General features: G+C 36.9%; 2 protein-coding genes across 3 annotated transcripts in view; one reads left to right on the top strand and one right to left on the bottom strand.

Annotated features, from left to right (window-relative positions):
* Positions 1–17885, top strand: part of nlgn4xa (neuroligin 4 X-linked a) — a 159094-nt gene that overhangs the window by 67427 nt on the left and 73782 nt on the right. The gene's annotated exons all lie outside the window — the stretch shown is intronic.
* Positions 2215–9669, bottom strand: LOC137073188 (uncharacterized). Of its 2 annotated transcripts, XM_067441422.1 has the most exons (7): positions 9091–9669; positions 8305–8364; positions 7261–7467; positions 6137–7131; positions 5969–6035; positions 5512–5680; positions 2215–2749 (listed from the first exon to the last, which is right to left on the bottom strand). In XM_067441422.1, exons 3-7 carry the CDS (start codon positions 7463–7465, stop codon positions 2614–2616), a joined length of 1572 nt encoding a protein of 523 aa, XP_067297523.1. In that variant the 5' UTR covers positions 7466–7467; positions 8305–8364; positions 9091–9669; the 3' UTR covers positions 2215–2613. The 2 variants fall into 2 exon arrangements, with proteins under 2 accessions (XP_067297523.1, XP_067297522.1); XM_067441421.1 differs by lacking the exon at positions 9091–9669 and having other exon boundaries at positions 8305–9049.

Below are 17885 nucleotides of genomic sequence, written 5' to 3'. Positions count from 1 at the left end.
GACCTGACTTCCCTTGAAGGGGACTTTAGTTATAGTTTGAGCTGCAAGGTTTCTCTGTATAACAACACAGATCCTTGTATGCACAGCTGGCTAATGGGAGGTGTAAGGGAAACAGGTCAATTTATCTCAAAGGGAATTGCTAATTAATTTTATATGGAATTTTGATATCAAAAATGAATGAATCACTTTGATGAATCACTTATTTTACGGCCAAACAAAAGTATCGTCCAGCACTCAATTGAACGGCTGTAACTAACAACCCATGCAGCTGATATTGATATAATGTAGTGACATTATTATTAGCAAGGAATTAAATTTGTAAGCACATAATACAAGGCAATTCTCTTTGAATGCGAGCAAGACTTTATTGACTATTCTAACACATAAAACTAATGTATATTATATAAACACACACACATACACATGCACATTCACACGAGTTTAAGAAAGAAAAATGGTGAGGAAAGATTGAGTTTAAGAGTGAAATAATGTAATCCAAAGTTTCTATAGCAATACTTGCACTTAGACCTAACCTGAACGAACCATCAATCATTAATTTAACCCTTCTATCATTTCATAGGGGTTATTCAATTTTATATCAATGCAACTGTTCGACTTGAATCTGGAGTTGTTACTTGCTTTAGTTTGCTTGCTTTTGTGCCCTTGCTAAAATGGGGTTTCCCAGTTTTGCTGGTTCGTGGAGGTCTCATTGTGTCTGAAGTTATGTGTATGGGAAGCCAGTCATGTTTTTTGGCAGTTGAATTGAAGTAGAGACTTATGGTTGAAGTTTTAAATGTAAGGTGAGCAAAGGCTAGAGTAGACTGAAACTTTGTGGCAAAAAATAACTTACAAAGCAAGACTCAATGGAAAGAAAATAAACTGACCAAAGAATGAAGAATAAAAAATAAATGAGATGAGAGTAGTCAGATGGCTTGCAAGTCTTTTACAAGTCTTCCAATGCTTAACCTGTCCTGAGTTATTAAACTCAGACGTTTGTCCAGATGCATTAGACATCATCTTTAGCTCTGGGTGACTGTTTCTCCTGCTCTCACTTAGTTGTTATCTTATTAGTCACATGGTTTCTAACGTTCCCTAATTTCCTAACTGTATCTAACTATAGTTGGGGATAACTTAGACATTGTATAATAGAACTATGACTCATTTTACACAGATTTGATTCATCCCACAATTCAAGAAAAATAAAACCATTCATGCCTATACCAAGCACTCCATGCTTCCTACCACTAATAAATACTAAAAAAGGACATGAACAATGAGTTATTACAACATGATATTCAAAAGTGTGGGTTGCAGGCATAATGTAGAATAATGCAATGCCATGACAGTTGATTATAATTTCCCTCAGCATTGTTTTGGGAAGGCATTTGGATATTTCTCGGTGCCACTCAGATAGTGAGTTCAGTCTTGTGTCTTGGATATAAAGAGGTGAGAAAGTATCTGTTTTAGGTCTCTCTCTTGGGAATCACCCCCATTTGGTCACCCCACATGTTTTTCCTAGTGAGACTCAAGATGTGCCATCTTCAAACCCATTTGTCTTTATTTAACGAATTAATAGTTGATTTTTAAATAGCAATCTCTTAAAACCGTTCTTTGTTTTGAAGAAGGCGCCCACACTTGACTAGATATTCAGATTTTATTGTCCTGGTTTTAACTTGGGCTCTCTGTGGAATTCAGTTTGAATGAGGCACGTCAATTCCTACATATGTATAAATTGTGTGTCTTTTGTTTGAATTATAGATGATGTGCTACACTGTAAAAAATTTACTGTAAAAATTACAGCAACTTACTGGCAATTTTGGTTGCCAGTAAGACTGTAAATTTACAAGAGTACTGTAAATCATTAATTACAATTGTACTGTAAAAATACAGCACACTACTGAATATGCACTGTAAAATTATCCCCTTTTTTTACAGCTTTACTGTAAAATTACAGAACCTTACTGGCAATTTTGGTTGCCAGTAAGACTGTAAATTTACAAGAGTACTGTAAATCTTTACCTACAATTTCACTGTAATAATACAATGCATTGCAGTATATAAGCAACTGTGAACTGAGGTCCTGCTATACATCTTACAATAAATTTGAGAATTTGCTGTTAAAATCTTCTCTCAATTCTACTACAGTTGAGATTTCACTGCTGTGATTGTGTAAACCTATGTTTACCTGTACATTTTAGTATTCTTTCCCTTTTTGTCAATGAAAAATAAAACTTTCAAAATAACAGGTTTTCATAAATGTATACACATTTATTGTACAATGATGGCCATTTAACATGAGCACAAATTTCCAAATATATTTGGAGAAACAAAAAAAATGGAAATGACACAATAAATGAAAGGCATTAGCCTTGGAAATACAAAAAAAGACAAAGAAACTACTTCCTTCTTTATCAAGAACCACTGAGAACAGCATTTCATCATCAACAATAAAGGGAACACATCCCAATAGTGTTACAATGTTCTGAACAGAGCCTACCTTTAAATCACCAAATCCATGAAAACGCAAGACGTTGCATGTATATTAACTTCACCATGAACTTGAAAATCAGGTCAGAGTCTCTTACTTCAATTCCATTGGAATTTTTTTTTTTTTTAAATAGCAAGCCATTCAAAGTCCATTAGCTTTCGTAGCAGTGTGCATACATGTGGGTTCATTCCATGCATTTTCTTGTCTCGCTTTCCAGCAGCAACTTTTGATCCGGTTTCTGGGTTAATGCCCACAATTCCTCTGTGAAAAACACCCACAACATCGAATTATCAAAAAAACAGTACATACTCAAACAATTTGTCAGACAAAACTCAGACATTTTAAAATCACATTTAATTTAATTTTGAGTTGGTGTCATATTTAACTATTATTTAAATATGAATTCCATGCCTTCCATGTTAACAATAAATACAATTTACCGATTGTCATTATTCTACAGATTACGTGCAGAACTTAGCATTGCCTATTGAGTACAGACGGAACTATCCTGGGTTTCCTTGTGTTTAGCATTTTTAAACGACCGTTTAACCCCTGCACATAATGGCCGTTTCTTAAAGGACAACTCCAGTGAGAAATGAATCTTGGGGTAATTAACAGATGGTTACAGAGTAGATCGTTCTCTGGGATGCGTTTTCATGAAAATCAAATGTAAAGAGTTTTATCTCTAAAAACAGATTAGCTTATAGCGCTTGTCTATGGGGCACAGGGTAGTAAAATTAAATCAATTAATTAAATCCATCTAATTAAAATTAATTAGTTAATACCACTAACAAGGCTCAAAATAGCCTCACACTAACACGGCAGCATAATGAGGGTCCCTACATGCAAACCGAAGCATTGAGAACTTTGTAAGTGTACAAACAGTTTAATAAGAAGATACTTTATAAAGACAGGACATTACACGTTTACAGACAGCAGCTCGTATTTTATGACATATTTGTTTTATTGTAGCATAGAATATACGTTTCTCAATATAGGCTATGCGAACTTCTGACTTGCGTCCATGTAATTCAGACTTGCCAAGTTCGACTGGAGAACGTACTCCTGAGGCTGGCAGGACACAAGTAGGCTGATCTGCTAACAGCAGCGTTCTTAATATCGTCACTAAAAGAGTAGGCCTATATATGTAAATTTTAGGCTACAATAAAACAAAATATATGAAAACACCACAAAAAAATTTAAACATATTATAGCCACACAAATGTAGTGCAGGCAATGTATTATCTTCACTGAATGCATCTAGTCATAGTTGGGGGCGTGGTCGGCGTGGGGGAAAACACCGCAAGAATCGTGTGTATTTGAATGACAAATTTTGTATTGCGAGTCATTGACGCCTGCATTGCAAAATTAACTGCAATAGATTATGATTGCCCCTATTTAATTCAAAATTGTTTCCAGACATATTTTGTTATCTGGTTGAATCAGTAAGACATCGCAGTAGCTGTAGCGGTGACATTATATTATAACTCAATCAACTTTCGTATATGTTGCATACTATAACTCAATAAAACCTTGTCACTTACCAATTGTACGTATGCTTTACTCCAAATTATTAACCCTTTTCTAAAAAGGTGATCAGTAGTACAAAGTTGCCGAGGGACTGTGGTCCACGGCTCACGTCCGTAGCGAGCGAGCCTTCAGCTGATAACGCTAATGTGAATGGGCTTGCTGTTCGGTGCGAGATGCATTCTGGGATAGAAGTGTGTCTTGTGTCTGAAGTCCACAAGTCTCCTCTCGATGCATCCTCGATAAAAGGGGATGATCAAGGACACATCCGGGGATTTGAACTGTACTTTGCTAGATGTGAACTTGATCAGCGACTGACGACGATTCACAATTGAGATTGATGACGATTCCTCCCGTCCTCTGGAGTTCGTTCTCCTGAGTCGAACTTGGCAAGTCTGAACTACCAAGGACGCAAGTCACAAGTTCGCGTACTTGGTATTGAGAAACGGCCTTTGTGTGTCTCCCTCATCTAAAACACCTGATTCAACTCATGAGCTCATTAGCTTTTTAGATTTTTTTAGATTGCAAGACCTGAAATGGGTATGTCAGATATAGGGAGACATACAAACTGTGCAGGACTGGTGGTCCTCCAGGACAGGTTTGAGAACCACTGCTGTAGAGTTTAGCTTCAACCCCAATTAAACAAACCTGAATTAGCTAATCAAGTTCTTATTAGGCATACTAGAAACTTCCAGGCAGATGTATTGAGGCAAGCTGGAGCTAAACTCTGCAGGACAGTGGGCCTCCAGTACCGACTTTGAACACCCCTAGTCTAAAGGGAGCCCGCCGTGATTATGGAGCAGTTAAATGCACACACACTAATTGTGTGAATCACATATTAATGTTTAATTTTTTTTTAAAAATGTAAATGAAAAGAGGCAGGGTTGTGTTTTATATTTAGTTTTGCTAAATATATATGCAGAGATAATCAATGTACGCATTGCCTGAACCACATTTGTGTGGCTATTAATATGTTTAATTTTTATTTTATTTTTTTAAACAAAAAGAGGTAGAGTGGTGTTTAACATTTTTAATTTTTCAAAAATTATTTTCAAACAGAAATAACCGGAGTAGCCAGAGAGAGCTCAGTGACGCTATCAAGAACATTGCTGTTCCGTTTGCAGAATTACCAGACTTGCGTCCTCGGGACTTCGTTCTCCTGAGTTGAACTTGTCAAGTCTGAGCTACCAAGGACGCAAGTAAGAATTTTGCATAGTTGGTTTAGAGAAACGGCCAGGGTTTGCAACTTGCTGAAATGTCTGGTTGTGCCCGTCTATGTTTAATCCGCATGCGCCTTGCACTTTTTTTGTACCAAGCAGTGAATAAAATATTTTGGCTACTTAGTCTGTACTCTATTCAGTGCTTACCAATTGTTTCTTTTTTTGTTTGAAAACGTTCAATAAAAAAATCTAATCCTGATAAACCGTCCTAACCTAAAAAAAAAAAAAGGAAAGTCTATGATCAAATATTGAGTAAGAGTTTATGCTCTGACATACCTCTGAATAAATTCCAGCGTGCATGCAGCTTCCCCCTGATAGGCAAGGTTCAAGTTATAATAGATTGCGAACAATGCTGCCAGTCCCTCAACAAACGCCTCTGAACATGGGCCCAGGACAACTTCCCTCTCGACTGACATCATCCACCTGCTTGGGGTCATGGATTCACCTATATAAAAAAAAAAGAAGGGCATAGATTAATAAGTGTTAAGAGAATGATTCAGAGACAATAACAAAAAAACAGCGCACTAAGAAAGCTAACTATGGAAGGAATATAAGAGTGATAATAGAACTGTAAAATAGAATACAGAAACAGAGGTGGCAAAGATTTTTTTAAATGGATCATAAAAGTGAGAGAAAAAACAGTACAGGACAAAGAGGTACCCATATAAATAGCTAGAAAGCAAAGAATAGTGTGTTTTATGGAGACACTGACATACAAAGTAAAGCGAATTACCTTGGATGATCAGCGCAGGTGAATCTGGTAATCCATCTTTTTCGATGTCAGCTGCAGTTGCTGCTACCTAAAAAACAAACAGACAAACAAACAAACAAACATGTAAATAAATTATTTTGCATTACAGTTCAAACCTTAAGACATAAAACATATCAAAATGTTACTTACATCAGCTTCAATTAGAAGGGATTCTGTTCTCTCTTTAAAGTGGGCCATTAAGAGTTGCAGGATGCACAGGACCAGAGAATTTCCCTCTTGATACTTTGAAAGAACAGCACGCACCTCGTTGTTTGTTGGCTTTTCTTGAAAAAATCGTAGAATCCTCTTTCCTTTCCCCTCAATACTCTCCATGATTTTTTGGAGCAGTGAGATGTCAGTAAGCAAATTGAAATGTAAAAAGATGCCTTTGAGAGAAAACAGGTATGGCCATGAGTTCTTCAGTTCTGACAGGGGCGGAGCTGGACTGGCATTTATATCGCGGCGCTGGCGGTAATATGTGACCTCCATCAACTTGTGAAGTTCTCCTCTAGTAGCTCCAGACATTCCTTCAGTAGAATGCAGAAGTACCATTTGCTTGCGTTTCTCTTCTAGAGTTTCGTCATTTTCCCCTGCAGGAAGCTCCTCTGGCTGCCAACTAACACAACCATATCGATCAGCTGGCCTTCTTGAGCTCTGACTTATGGTTCTACATGATGATTGTAGTCTTTCTTTTCTCCGACGAGTTAATGTGTTGTTTCTGTTTACGTGTTCAACACGTGTTTTAACTTGCAAGAGCAAAGAAGCATACCCACAACCTATTTTAGTTCCATCAGCCAGAACGTCAGCAAAGCTCTCAGGGTATTGTTTAACAATATTCTGCACTATAATCTGACACTGTGCCTTTGATGGATTCACTTCATGTTTTTGCATATTACCCACTAAAATCCTTACTAGCTGCCTTCGATCAGCTGGTGATGGCCTTTTTTTATTTGCGATGGCCAATCTAATTCCAGAAGGCATGACTTCCCAAGGCACTTTAAATGTTTCAGCCCAGACACAAGATGCTGAAGAGCAAGCAGAAGAACGAGATGGTGTAGAATTTGAAGAACTCTCTGATCCTGGGCTTGATATATCAGAAAGATCTTGATGTGATGACTGTTGGGGAGTCGAGCATCCAGCTTGTTCTAATACAAATAACCAACAAACAAAAAAAGTGAAGTTTGAACACGGAACATTTGACTTTTCTTTTTTTAAATGTACATTAGTAAACAGTGGTATTTTTTTTCTGTCTACTTGAAGAGCAAATAAATTACCTTTATTTTTCCATGCGTTCAGAAGTTTACGACATTGGATAGGCCTGAGGTATTCCACAAGGTCTTCTTCATTCACAAAGTGGAGGTCAGCTTTAGTTTCAACACCAATAGCAGTAAGCCCATGGAGCAATTTTTTAAGCATTTCATCAGGGAGACCAGGTAACGAAGAACAGATGGCAAGTTGTATCTCCTCTAAATTGGACATCCCTTAAAAAGATGGAAAAGAGTGGTGTAACACAATTACAGACAAGCCACATGTTTTGTACTCCTGGAGAGGGTAATAATCTAATAGCTCCTCTTGAAGTACACAGACATTTCTTGGGTCTTCATCTGTTATGCAGTATGCACCCAAATCCACTAACTGCACAGCATGCCGTTTCTCAGACACAAAGTAGACCACTGAATTCTGGTGAACAAGAATTAGTTTAATTCTGCCAACCTCCAAACCCTCATCACTACTGGCCAAAAGAACAACCATGCCTTTCCTGTACTTTGTTCCTTTCACAGTGATTTCAGTAGCTATACTGACAATACTAATGTATTGTCTGGCTGAAAATCAAAATGATCAACTGATTCCTTGATCGCTTCGTTATAATCATCAGAATAAAATTCTGAGCCTTTCTCGACTTGCACAGACAGCTGAAAGAGGTACTTAAATAGGCTTGGAGAAGCTGGTGCCTTTCTGCAAGTGTTGAACATAAATTTTTGAGCATAAAAAGCAAGCTTTTCTCTCAGTTTGCTAAGAAAATAAGACTGTCCAATGTCATGGATATTTTGAAATTCTTCAACAATGCCTTGAATAGTAGACTCAGGTAATAGCAATTTAGCTTGAAGCTTCAGATAGAAGAGGGTTAAATTTCTTAGAAAGAGAGATTCATCCACAACTTCAGGAAAATTGTGCTCTACAGCCTCAGCCTGTGATCTCTCACTCTCAGACACTACATCAGAAACTGTAGTTTCCATGGTCATAGTAGGCTCCATCAGATGGTTTACAGAGCACATTTTATGTGTCCGTGATACATGTGATGCGAATTTAGATCTCACCTTAAATGTCCTGTTGCAACCAAATGGGCACCGGATCTCCAGACCTGACTGAATGTGGCTCTTCAAATGAGACAAAAACTGTGTTAGGGTCCCACATTGAACTTCACAAAAGTCTACATGACATGTAAATGTTTTATCACACATCTGTGCCTGATACTCTTTAGCAGGCTTGTGACGTCCCCTGTGATGTCTGTATATGTGGGACTTCAATGATGAAAACTTAGCGAAAACATGTGGGCAATCAGGCACACCACATCTAAACCGTGAATTAGGCACATTTCTATGCAATTTCACATGCCGCACAAAACTCAGGATTGTACTGCTCTCATTATTACAGAAATGACAGACATACATTTTTTACTGCAATAAAATTAAAACTTGCAAAACACAAGCTAATACATTCACAGCAATAAAAACGTGCACAACTATTTCGAATCTAACTGTTACTTCCTCAGAACTTTATGAAAATGAATAAACCTACGCAATTTAATTGCAATGCTTAAAAGTTTACATGACTACTAAGTTATATCATCTAAAATAATTGTATATCGAACAGATGAAAATGTAGAAGTATTATTGCAGTCCGGTCACACTTTTATGATAGATGAAACACCTATTGCTGTGACTGGACTCACCACGCAAATTCAGTATCATAAAATTTGACAAATACTATCCCCTTTGCAACGTCTCGAAATAAAACTAATAAATACAATGAAAGATCTTGATGACTGTTTAAACAATTATAGGATGTCACTGGATTTAATGTTTAAACTGGAGCATACACACCTTGTCTCTCTCTCGCTCTCCTCCGGTGACGGGTAAACGCTCGCGTGGCCGCGTGCAGGAGTTGAGCGCGAAATGCAGCGCGTGGTGTCCGCTGCTGATGATGAAATCACATCACATGCATGCACTCCACTATGCTGATGTTTAGTCGTGTGTGTTTTCAAAAAGCCAACCATTTTATACTTCGGGATGTGTAGATTATATAATAATGTCACAGTCTACATTGAGTAACTAATTCGTTAAAAATGCCGTATTTATTACAGGTGACTACTTCAGTGTTATTGACTTGTGAAAAAAACAAACTTTTATTTCAAACTTTTTGCAACAGTTAATTGGCTTTTTCTTTTTTAATAAATAGCCTAATAATTGTATACATGATATAAACAATTTACAGCTTAATCATGTTCCCAGAATTCATAAGAAAAAGCATTACAATCTTAAAAACTTACAGGCTAGTATAGTATTAGGTACTGTAAATTTACAGCAAAGCATGCTCCCATGTAGCAAAATACAGTAATGCTGTATAATTCAAATTACAGTGGTCTTACTGTAAAAATTTACTGTAAAATTACAGCAATTTGTTACAGTGTAGGCATTGCTGCGGGATCTTGTTGCGCATGTTCTCAGAAAAGAGCGTGTCTTTAGAAAGCATCATATGTTTGAGAGTGACAAAAGGAAATTAAAGATTGTACGGAAAGTCCTCATATGAAGATGGTTTGGATGTGTTTTATGCAAATGACTAACCTCAAGCATGCGGTCCCTCGTTTGAAATACTGTAAAGCCATTAACATTTGAGCAATGTTAAAAACAAAAACATGTGTGTATGCACATGTTGTGATTTTTTTGTGAGATGTTCTCCAGTGCATACAAATATGAAATAATCCATGTAATTATTAGTAAATGAGACCCATTGTCTCATAGTTATTAGAGGCTTACAGAGTGAGAAATCATCCACACATCAAAATGACTTACACTGTCACCAACTGAATCCAGACACGTTAAATGGTTTATTGGAGTCATAGTTATGTAGATAATTTATTTATTTATTGGCTGTAAACATAACTCCACTAATTTATATTAGATTTCACAATGATTATAGTTGTAATGTCAACCATTTAAATTATGTTTATTTTTAAAAGAAGTACTCAATTTACAGTAGTTGAGTTAGTAGTTGTTACACTGCTCCTTTGCTTGCACGTTGCATGTACACGCAATATGAAACAGGTCTTACATAACCGCGCAATAAAGAAGAACTATATACTCTGTCTAATTAACAAGAGGAGATGTAAATGAATGTGCATATAGTTCTAGATTCCCCACTAGTGCTTTAATAGAAATAAGGATTTGCATATTCGCCAATGACTGTCACAGTAAACAACTGTAAAGACTTTGATGTGGAATCATGTTTGTCATTTGCAGGATTAGTAATCAGTTTTTTTATCATGTCATCTATTCTGTGATCACTGACTTTATGAATTCTAATTAATGATGAGCACAGATAAAACTGAAAGGATGTCCAGAGGAAAATTATGTTCTCTGTAATAAGATCACAACGATATAACTGACATTGTGACAGAGAAAGTCACATACTCTGTCATCAGTCAATTTAGACATTGAGTGTACGTGACATGTTTTATTTGCCCTTAAATTTCTAAAAATGTTGCCTTGCATCCATATTCTATTCAAAGCAGATTATGTAGCTGTCCAAACTGCAATTAGTCTGTTTTATTTGACAAAAAAATAAATGTTTAAAATGCACATCAGGAGATAACAGCTATAAGTGTTGTCAGGACAACAATGATTTATCTGTGCTTGCCTGTACTGAGTGAAAGCAGAATGCCCATCGTAGATGATTGTCTGGTCGCATTGTGGAAGGAAACAATATGTTTGATAAGCAGGTATTTTCTACAATGATCATAATGTACCTGTAGTACTCAAACCAGCTCTAGCATATCTAACAATTTCTTGATTTAAAATATTCAACAGCCAGATTTTTAAAAAATGTAGATGCTTGGATTTGGATCCATGTTCAAAATTTTATAAAAAAAACAACAACTGTTATTACAAAAATATATTTTTTTTTTTACATTTTTAAGACCACAACCAAAAATAATACATATTCAGTAATAAAAAAGATAAATAAAACATAAAGGGAAGAATATATATATATATATATATATATATATATATATATATATATATATATATATATATATATATATATATATATATATATATATATATATATATATATATATATATATATATATATACTTCCCTTTATAGATAAAATCTTGCTATTTACTGAAGAAATTACTTTTTCCCAGGACATCTTACTTTTTCCTTGGGTCTCGATCCATGGTGTCCCTCCTAATTTCATATCAGTGCTTAATTTCCTTAAATGTGTGTTAATAAAGACACACTCCACTGTTTTTAGAAATAGGGCTTATTCAACTTCTTTCCTACATTTAGATATGTTGGCAAATTTTAGATATGTGGGCATTTTTGTCTCAGTGCATGCATTGTTTTAGTTTGGCAGGGTCGCCGCTAGCTTAGCTTAGCATAATGATGTTGCCAGCTAGCATGTCCCGAGTAAAAGTGATCAAAAAAAAAAAAATGTTTACATTTTTTTACGGGTGTGAAATTTAAAATTTAAGCTATTTTATGCGGACATGCTAGCTGGCAACATAGGATTCCATTCATTATGCTAAGCTAAGCGAGCGGCGACCCTGCCAAACTAAAACAATGCATGCACTGAGACAAAAATTAATTTGCCCACATATCTAAATGTAGGAAAGAAGTTGAATAAGCCTAAAATTTTCTAAAAATTGTGGAGGGTTTCTTTAATACAACTTCACAACGTTCATTTCAATTAGTTGTTCAGCAAAGTGATGTGAAAACCGAAGCAAGTAGCCACAACACTCACTAAAGTGCTGAATGACGCTCCCGAGGTGCGGTATCAAGGGTATATCTAGATGTTGCAGATGAGGGAATTAAATATATTATACAAAGAATACATAGTTGTGCTATTGCCCTGGCTCACTGGTAACATGTCTGCATTGTTTGTAGGGCTAGTGTCTTGTGTGGATCTTGGCCTTTGTAAAGAACTCCAGCTTGTTGATGAAGAGGATTTGTTTGAGTTTTAACATGGTTATATATTTACTTAGTATTGATCGATTCCTAATGCGTCCTCTTCACTCCCCTACCAGGGCTGTTATGACACAACAAAGAGGCTTGGCGGCCAAGTACTTTTTTACTAAGAATGAACTCTATCAAGGACCTTCTGCCAGACAAATGAATTAGAGACAAAATGAGGCTAAATGCCATCGCTAATTGGTGCCATCTTTCATATTAGTGGATCCATACTGGGCCATTAAAGTTGCTCTTTAGCTTAGGTTTTGGTTGAAAAAAAAAAAACGTTATTTCTTTGTAAAGCAACATGAAGCCAGTTGTGGATAATCACCCATATGGTCAAATAAAGTGCTTTTTTTACTTTTAAACAGGGGAGAAAAATGACTTTGTGATATTCTGTATTTCCTATTTATTGTTATTATTCTTATTCTTACTTTGAGAAATACATTACACTACAATAGTATTAATAATATTTAATGAATGCATTTTTAGTACTATATTTTTATTTTGGTATTTTGTATTGAAGACCTTTGAATTTGTGTTGTATTTGACAATAGTTTTTATCAAACGTGTTTATTAAATTCTCATGAAGTGAAAATTTAAGATTTTAAATTGATACTGTAACAGCCCTACTTTTGATGTATTAAAAAATTTGCAAAATGATGCGACAGCTCACTATATAGTACATTCCATTTTAATGACTAAATTCTGTCCGCATGTTCAGCATCGCTAAACTCACAGGGCCCTACATTTAACATCCTCTAACACCAGAGTAATAATGCTCATGGCATTTTAACATATTATGTAACTTAAATGTCACTGTGCACCATCTTCACACTGTCTTTGTCACTGCCTGACTAATGCTTCATGTCAAAGGTGAAGGAGAAATGCATCATATACTGTCCTTAGGTTCATCTTTGTCTCGAGGTGAAGACCACCTGTCTTAATGAGTACAACTGTCTCTGACATTCATCATCAACACTGACAGAAAAGCATTTCCCAGGCGTGATGTTCATCTTGTGAGTGAAGGATAGTGGCCTGTAAGGGACAGCAGACTTCATCATGGACCTGTGTGGTTACCACTAAAGTGCTGAGGGACGTGTACTCTCACCCCTGAAAGCGTCTAAATGTTTGATGGAGTGAACTGAAGATGCCTGAAGTTTATAACTGAAAGTTATTTGGATTGCCTTTGCTGGTCTTAGGGATTGGCTAAAGGTTAAAGGACTGGATATATCCACTTTCTATTGTGTGAAAAAAAAAAAAAAACATCATCATGCTTGTCACGTGACACACTGCATAATGTCCACACTGCACACTGTATGACTAATGTCTCACTTTTATTGTCTTATTTTCCGTGTTAACTGTAGGACTAATTACATGACAACAATGTTCTAATAATGGATGTCAAAATGATCCCCGTTCACACAGATCTGCGAAAATTACTAAAAAGGCTATTCGTATTATATTATTATATTATAATTTCATGTTTTTGTTTATATGGAGAGTAAAGGCATCGGTTTCAAAAGCTTGTGTTTTGATGCCCCGAAAACACTGATGTTGTGTAAATGAACGGCCACAAAGCATAAAAAGTTTCCTTGTCATGAAAACACCCTACATCATGAAAGTTCTGATATTACCATTGTGAAATATCTGTAAGTGTTTGTGGTTTGTCATTTTAACACCTTTGTAATGACAATTTTAGTTTATTTATAAAGCATGAAGGGGTGCCACCATGTTAGTTTTGTGTGTGCTGTCAGATTTACAAAGCTCCTCTTTTCCCTAAATACATAACAGTATAAGTGTATACTTACCACAGTATAACAGTATAACTTTATACTTACCATTATGTATCTAATATGAATAAAACACCTTGTCAGTAATATTGTAATACATAACAAAATAATTTTCCCCAACCCTGTCAACCATATGCTTTCATTTATCCATGCATCCATAGCCAATGTGCTGCATTAAGTTATGAGGAAGCTAACTGGAAATGCCTTGGTTACAACTGTAACCTTGGTTTCCTGAAGAGGGAACGAGATGCTAGGCAGAGATTTGACGGTATGGGAATGCTCTGCGTGATTGCGTTGTGAAGCACGTGCAAAATCAGTCCTATAGCATAAATCAAATCACCTATATATGTATATAGCGCTTTCCAATTGTTAAAAGTCCAATTGTTACAACGAGCTTCACTGTGTTAACAGGAAGATAATGCAACAGAATTTGATTTGGCTATACAGCAACATTTCACCACTCTGGTGAAAACAGTGTTGTTATCCAGCCAATTTAAATTATCATATAGTGTCAATGCGGGCAGATTGGTAATATAGTTGAAATTAAGGTGTCCTCAACTGAGCAAGTCAAAAGTCAAAGGCAACGGTGGTAAGGAACCAAAACTCCTTCAGGCCCAGAATGGAGAAAAAAAAAAAACAACTTGGGAGAAACCAGGCTCAGTCGGGGTGCCAGTGCTCTGGCCGACGAAAAAACAGTGTATGATTATAGTTCTGGCAACGTTGCAGGTCTTAAGTCCATATTAGGTAAATAGATATTCATAAGATTATTCGAAAGATTGGAGTCGTCATGCCGAAGATTTAGGTTTATTAAGGATTTCGTGTCGATGCAGCCATTACAGGGGGCACGCTCGCTGCAGACACTTCAGGGATGCGTTGGTCATATCTAGGCACAGGTCCACCATCTCATCTGGATACGGCCCGGGTCCGGCTGACTGCAGTAAACCTTGGGATAAAAAGAGAGACTAACATTAGTGTAATCTTAGTGTAATTAGTATCTGCTAAATGATTAAATGTGAATGTAAAATGTAAATCTGGAAACAGTCTTTCACAAAAACGTGATTTTCTCAGTTTTGTGTTCAAAATGTTGCTTGTTTTATGAAACGTACCCATATTCAAGTGTTAATAAAAAAAGGAATGCAAGAAGCTAGAGTAAAACCTTTTTTTTTTTTTTTTTTTAAGAAGAGGGTCAGTTCTTTCTGATATATTTTTGATATATTACATGCTCATATATTCACAAAACGATATGGGCTATAGTGAAAATGGTCAAAAACCCTGGGAGTGGCTGGACTTTTTTTTTTTTTTTTAAACGCTGGCAGGGAAAGAGTTAATGCTTTAGCATACCAAGACATTTTTACAAGACATGGATGAGCGAGTTTGGCGTGGAGGAACTTGACTGGCCTGCACATAGTCTTGACCTCAACCTGATAGAACACCTTTGGGATGAATTAAAGCAGAGACTCCTAAACCTTGTAGAAAGCCTTCCCAGAAGAGTTGAAGCTGTTAAGGGTGGGCCAACTCCATATTAAAACCCTATGGATTAAGAATGGAATGTCATTAAATGTAATGTCTATGTAAAGGCAGGTGTCTATATATATATATATATATATATATATATATATATATATATATATATATATATATATATATATATATATATATATATATATATATATATATATATATATATATATATTAGATAAATCCTCCCACTACCTCAACACTAGTTCTAGTTTACTATATACTGCAGCACTTCCTCTCTAGCCTCTGTCTTTATAGATCAGCATATATCTGGCTGCTAGCAACAACACTAGTTAATCATGCTGTACTCTATATGCAGACATTGGAGAATCTGGTCTGTTGTTTGCCAGCTCTTACAGAGAGTTGGGTGTTAGTAAGAGAGAGCACAGTGTATTTGTCAGATGGCATGGGCACGTGGGCTTTGCTGCCCTGCGGATAGCGACCTGGGAGACCCTGATGGATCTGATTGCCATGCTTTTGGAGGACAGATGGCTTGTGTTGAGGTGATGTGTGTGTATGTGTGTGCGTATGCACTGACAACAGGGGGATTTAATTCTCTCTGACCCTGATCTCGGTTAAGCAGTCTCCACGTTTTCCCCCTGTCCGAGGTTGTTGGAATCCTGGGGATGACAATGTGTTCTTTTCTACTGTGATATATGTGTTTTTCTCCTCTGTTCAATCCCGGAGTATTTATGGAGGCTTGTTTTTGCCTCTGTTCTTCCCTGCAGCTTCTGGTCAAGGGCAAATTCACATTTTATTAGATATTAAAATGAAGAAGAAAAAAAAAATCCTCAAATGTGTTTTGGGAAATCAGCCTCCACTGCAGAGTTTCATCTGTAGCTCTCTTGACTCGCAGATACTGATGAAACCAGAGTAAAAGGTTTTTGATCAGAATTCACATTCATGCTTTGGGACAACATGCAGTGCAGGCCGTGTTTTATTTATGTGAAGTATGAGGAATCAGACTCGTGTCTGGTTTTCTGACCCATCCTATGACAAGGGATGAGAGAAACTTCTAGAGAAATATAGATGTAGCTCAAACATACACTACAACCCCCTTTCCTTTCCATCAGTGTCACATGTCTATTCTTCAGCTGAGCTGTCACTGTCCACCCGTAAAACACTGGTGCCCTTCACCTGAGCGACCTGTCATTCTGAATACCCTTCACCCCCCAGACACAGCCTTGATTCCTGTGTGACAGTTTAACGATACATCAGAGCAGAAAAGACCTTCATGAGCACAGAGTGTCTGGACTCCATCACCCAAAGGGCCCCTCATCAGTCTCCCACTCACTGCAGATCCTTGTTCAGTCAAACTGAGTAGACTGGACACCTGTCTTAGTATGAAATATGAGACAGACAGAAAGCAGTCTAAAGATGATAGGTAGGGACCTATGGGTATGGATATGCTGCCCAACAGAAGATAAAAAAGAGCAAAGACAATGAGAGAAATAAAATAGCAGGACAGTTTTAAAATTTGTACGTTTTAAAAGAAAAGTTTACCCCAACAATAAAAAAATCATCCAGACCATGCCAATCCAAACCCATAATAATTTTTTTCTTCTGGAGAATGAATTGTTTTTGGCCATACACCGAAAAGTCAGTGGGGTCCAAAACAAACACAGTTGACTTTTATTGTGCATCTAATAGAGGCTAGTTTGGAAACGCTACAGTCTTCAGCGTCCTACTAGCATGCTGGCTGATGCTGTTTGAATCCAGCTTGGAGTACCAGTTATATTGCTGCCATGACCCAGGTGGGAGTGGGATTTAGGGAGTTGAGTGTAAATGGAGGCAAGCAAGAGCTGTGCAGCTAAGTTTCAGTAATCTCGTCTCAAGAGGCATACTAACAACTGATTCTAGAAGTTGTGGACTTTAGCATCCTTATTAGTGCGTCTGCCTTCCATGTTGGTTGATTGTGGTATGAATCCCACTCATGGTGTGAGTAGGACCAGTTACATTGGCATTGTGATCCGGGCAGGAGTGTGGTTTAGGGAGGTGAGTGTAAAGCCACATTTATAGTACTTGGTTGGGTGTATGGTGTAGCTACGTCATAATCTGTGTGTAGCAAGCATAGCCTACGGCGTAGCCTGACATGCACCTCTCCAAAAATGTAACAACGTGTCAATTCTACGTGGACTGCAAGCACTGTGATTGGTCTACCAGGTTATTATGCTCCCTCTGCATGTGTAATTGCATGTCAGTGCGGACAGCGACACTGAAGCATAAATTAAAATAGACGTATAGCCCACGGTGTAGAGGCTACGCCGCAGGTCCAACATAAGTATAAATCATTTTTTTGAGGTTGCCATACTTGAACTTTACTTCACTTCACTTCACTTCACTTCACTTCACTTC

This window comes from Pseudorasbora parva, chromosome 4 (assembly GCF_024679245.1).
Source record: "Pseudorasbora parva isolate DD20220531a chromosome 4, ASM2467924v1, whole genome shotgun sequence".
NCBI lineage: Eukaryota > Metazoa > Chordata > Actinopteri > Cypriniformes > Gobionidae > Pseudorasbora > Pseudorasbora parva.
This window is presented reverse-complemented; position numbering and strand designations above follow the sequence as displayed.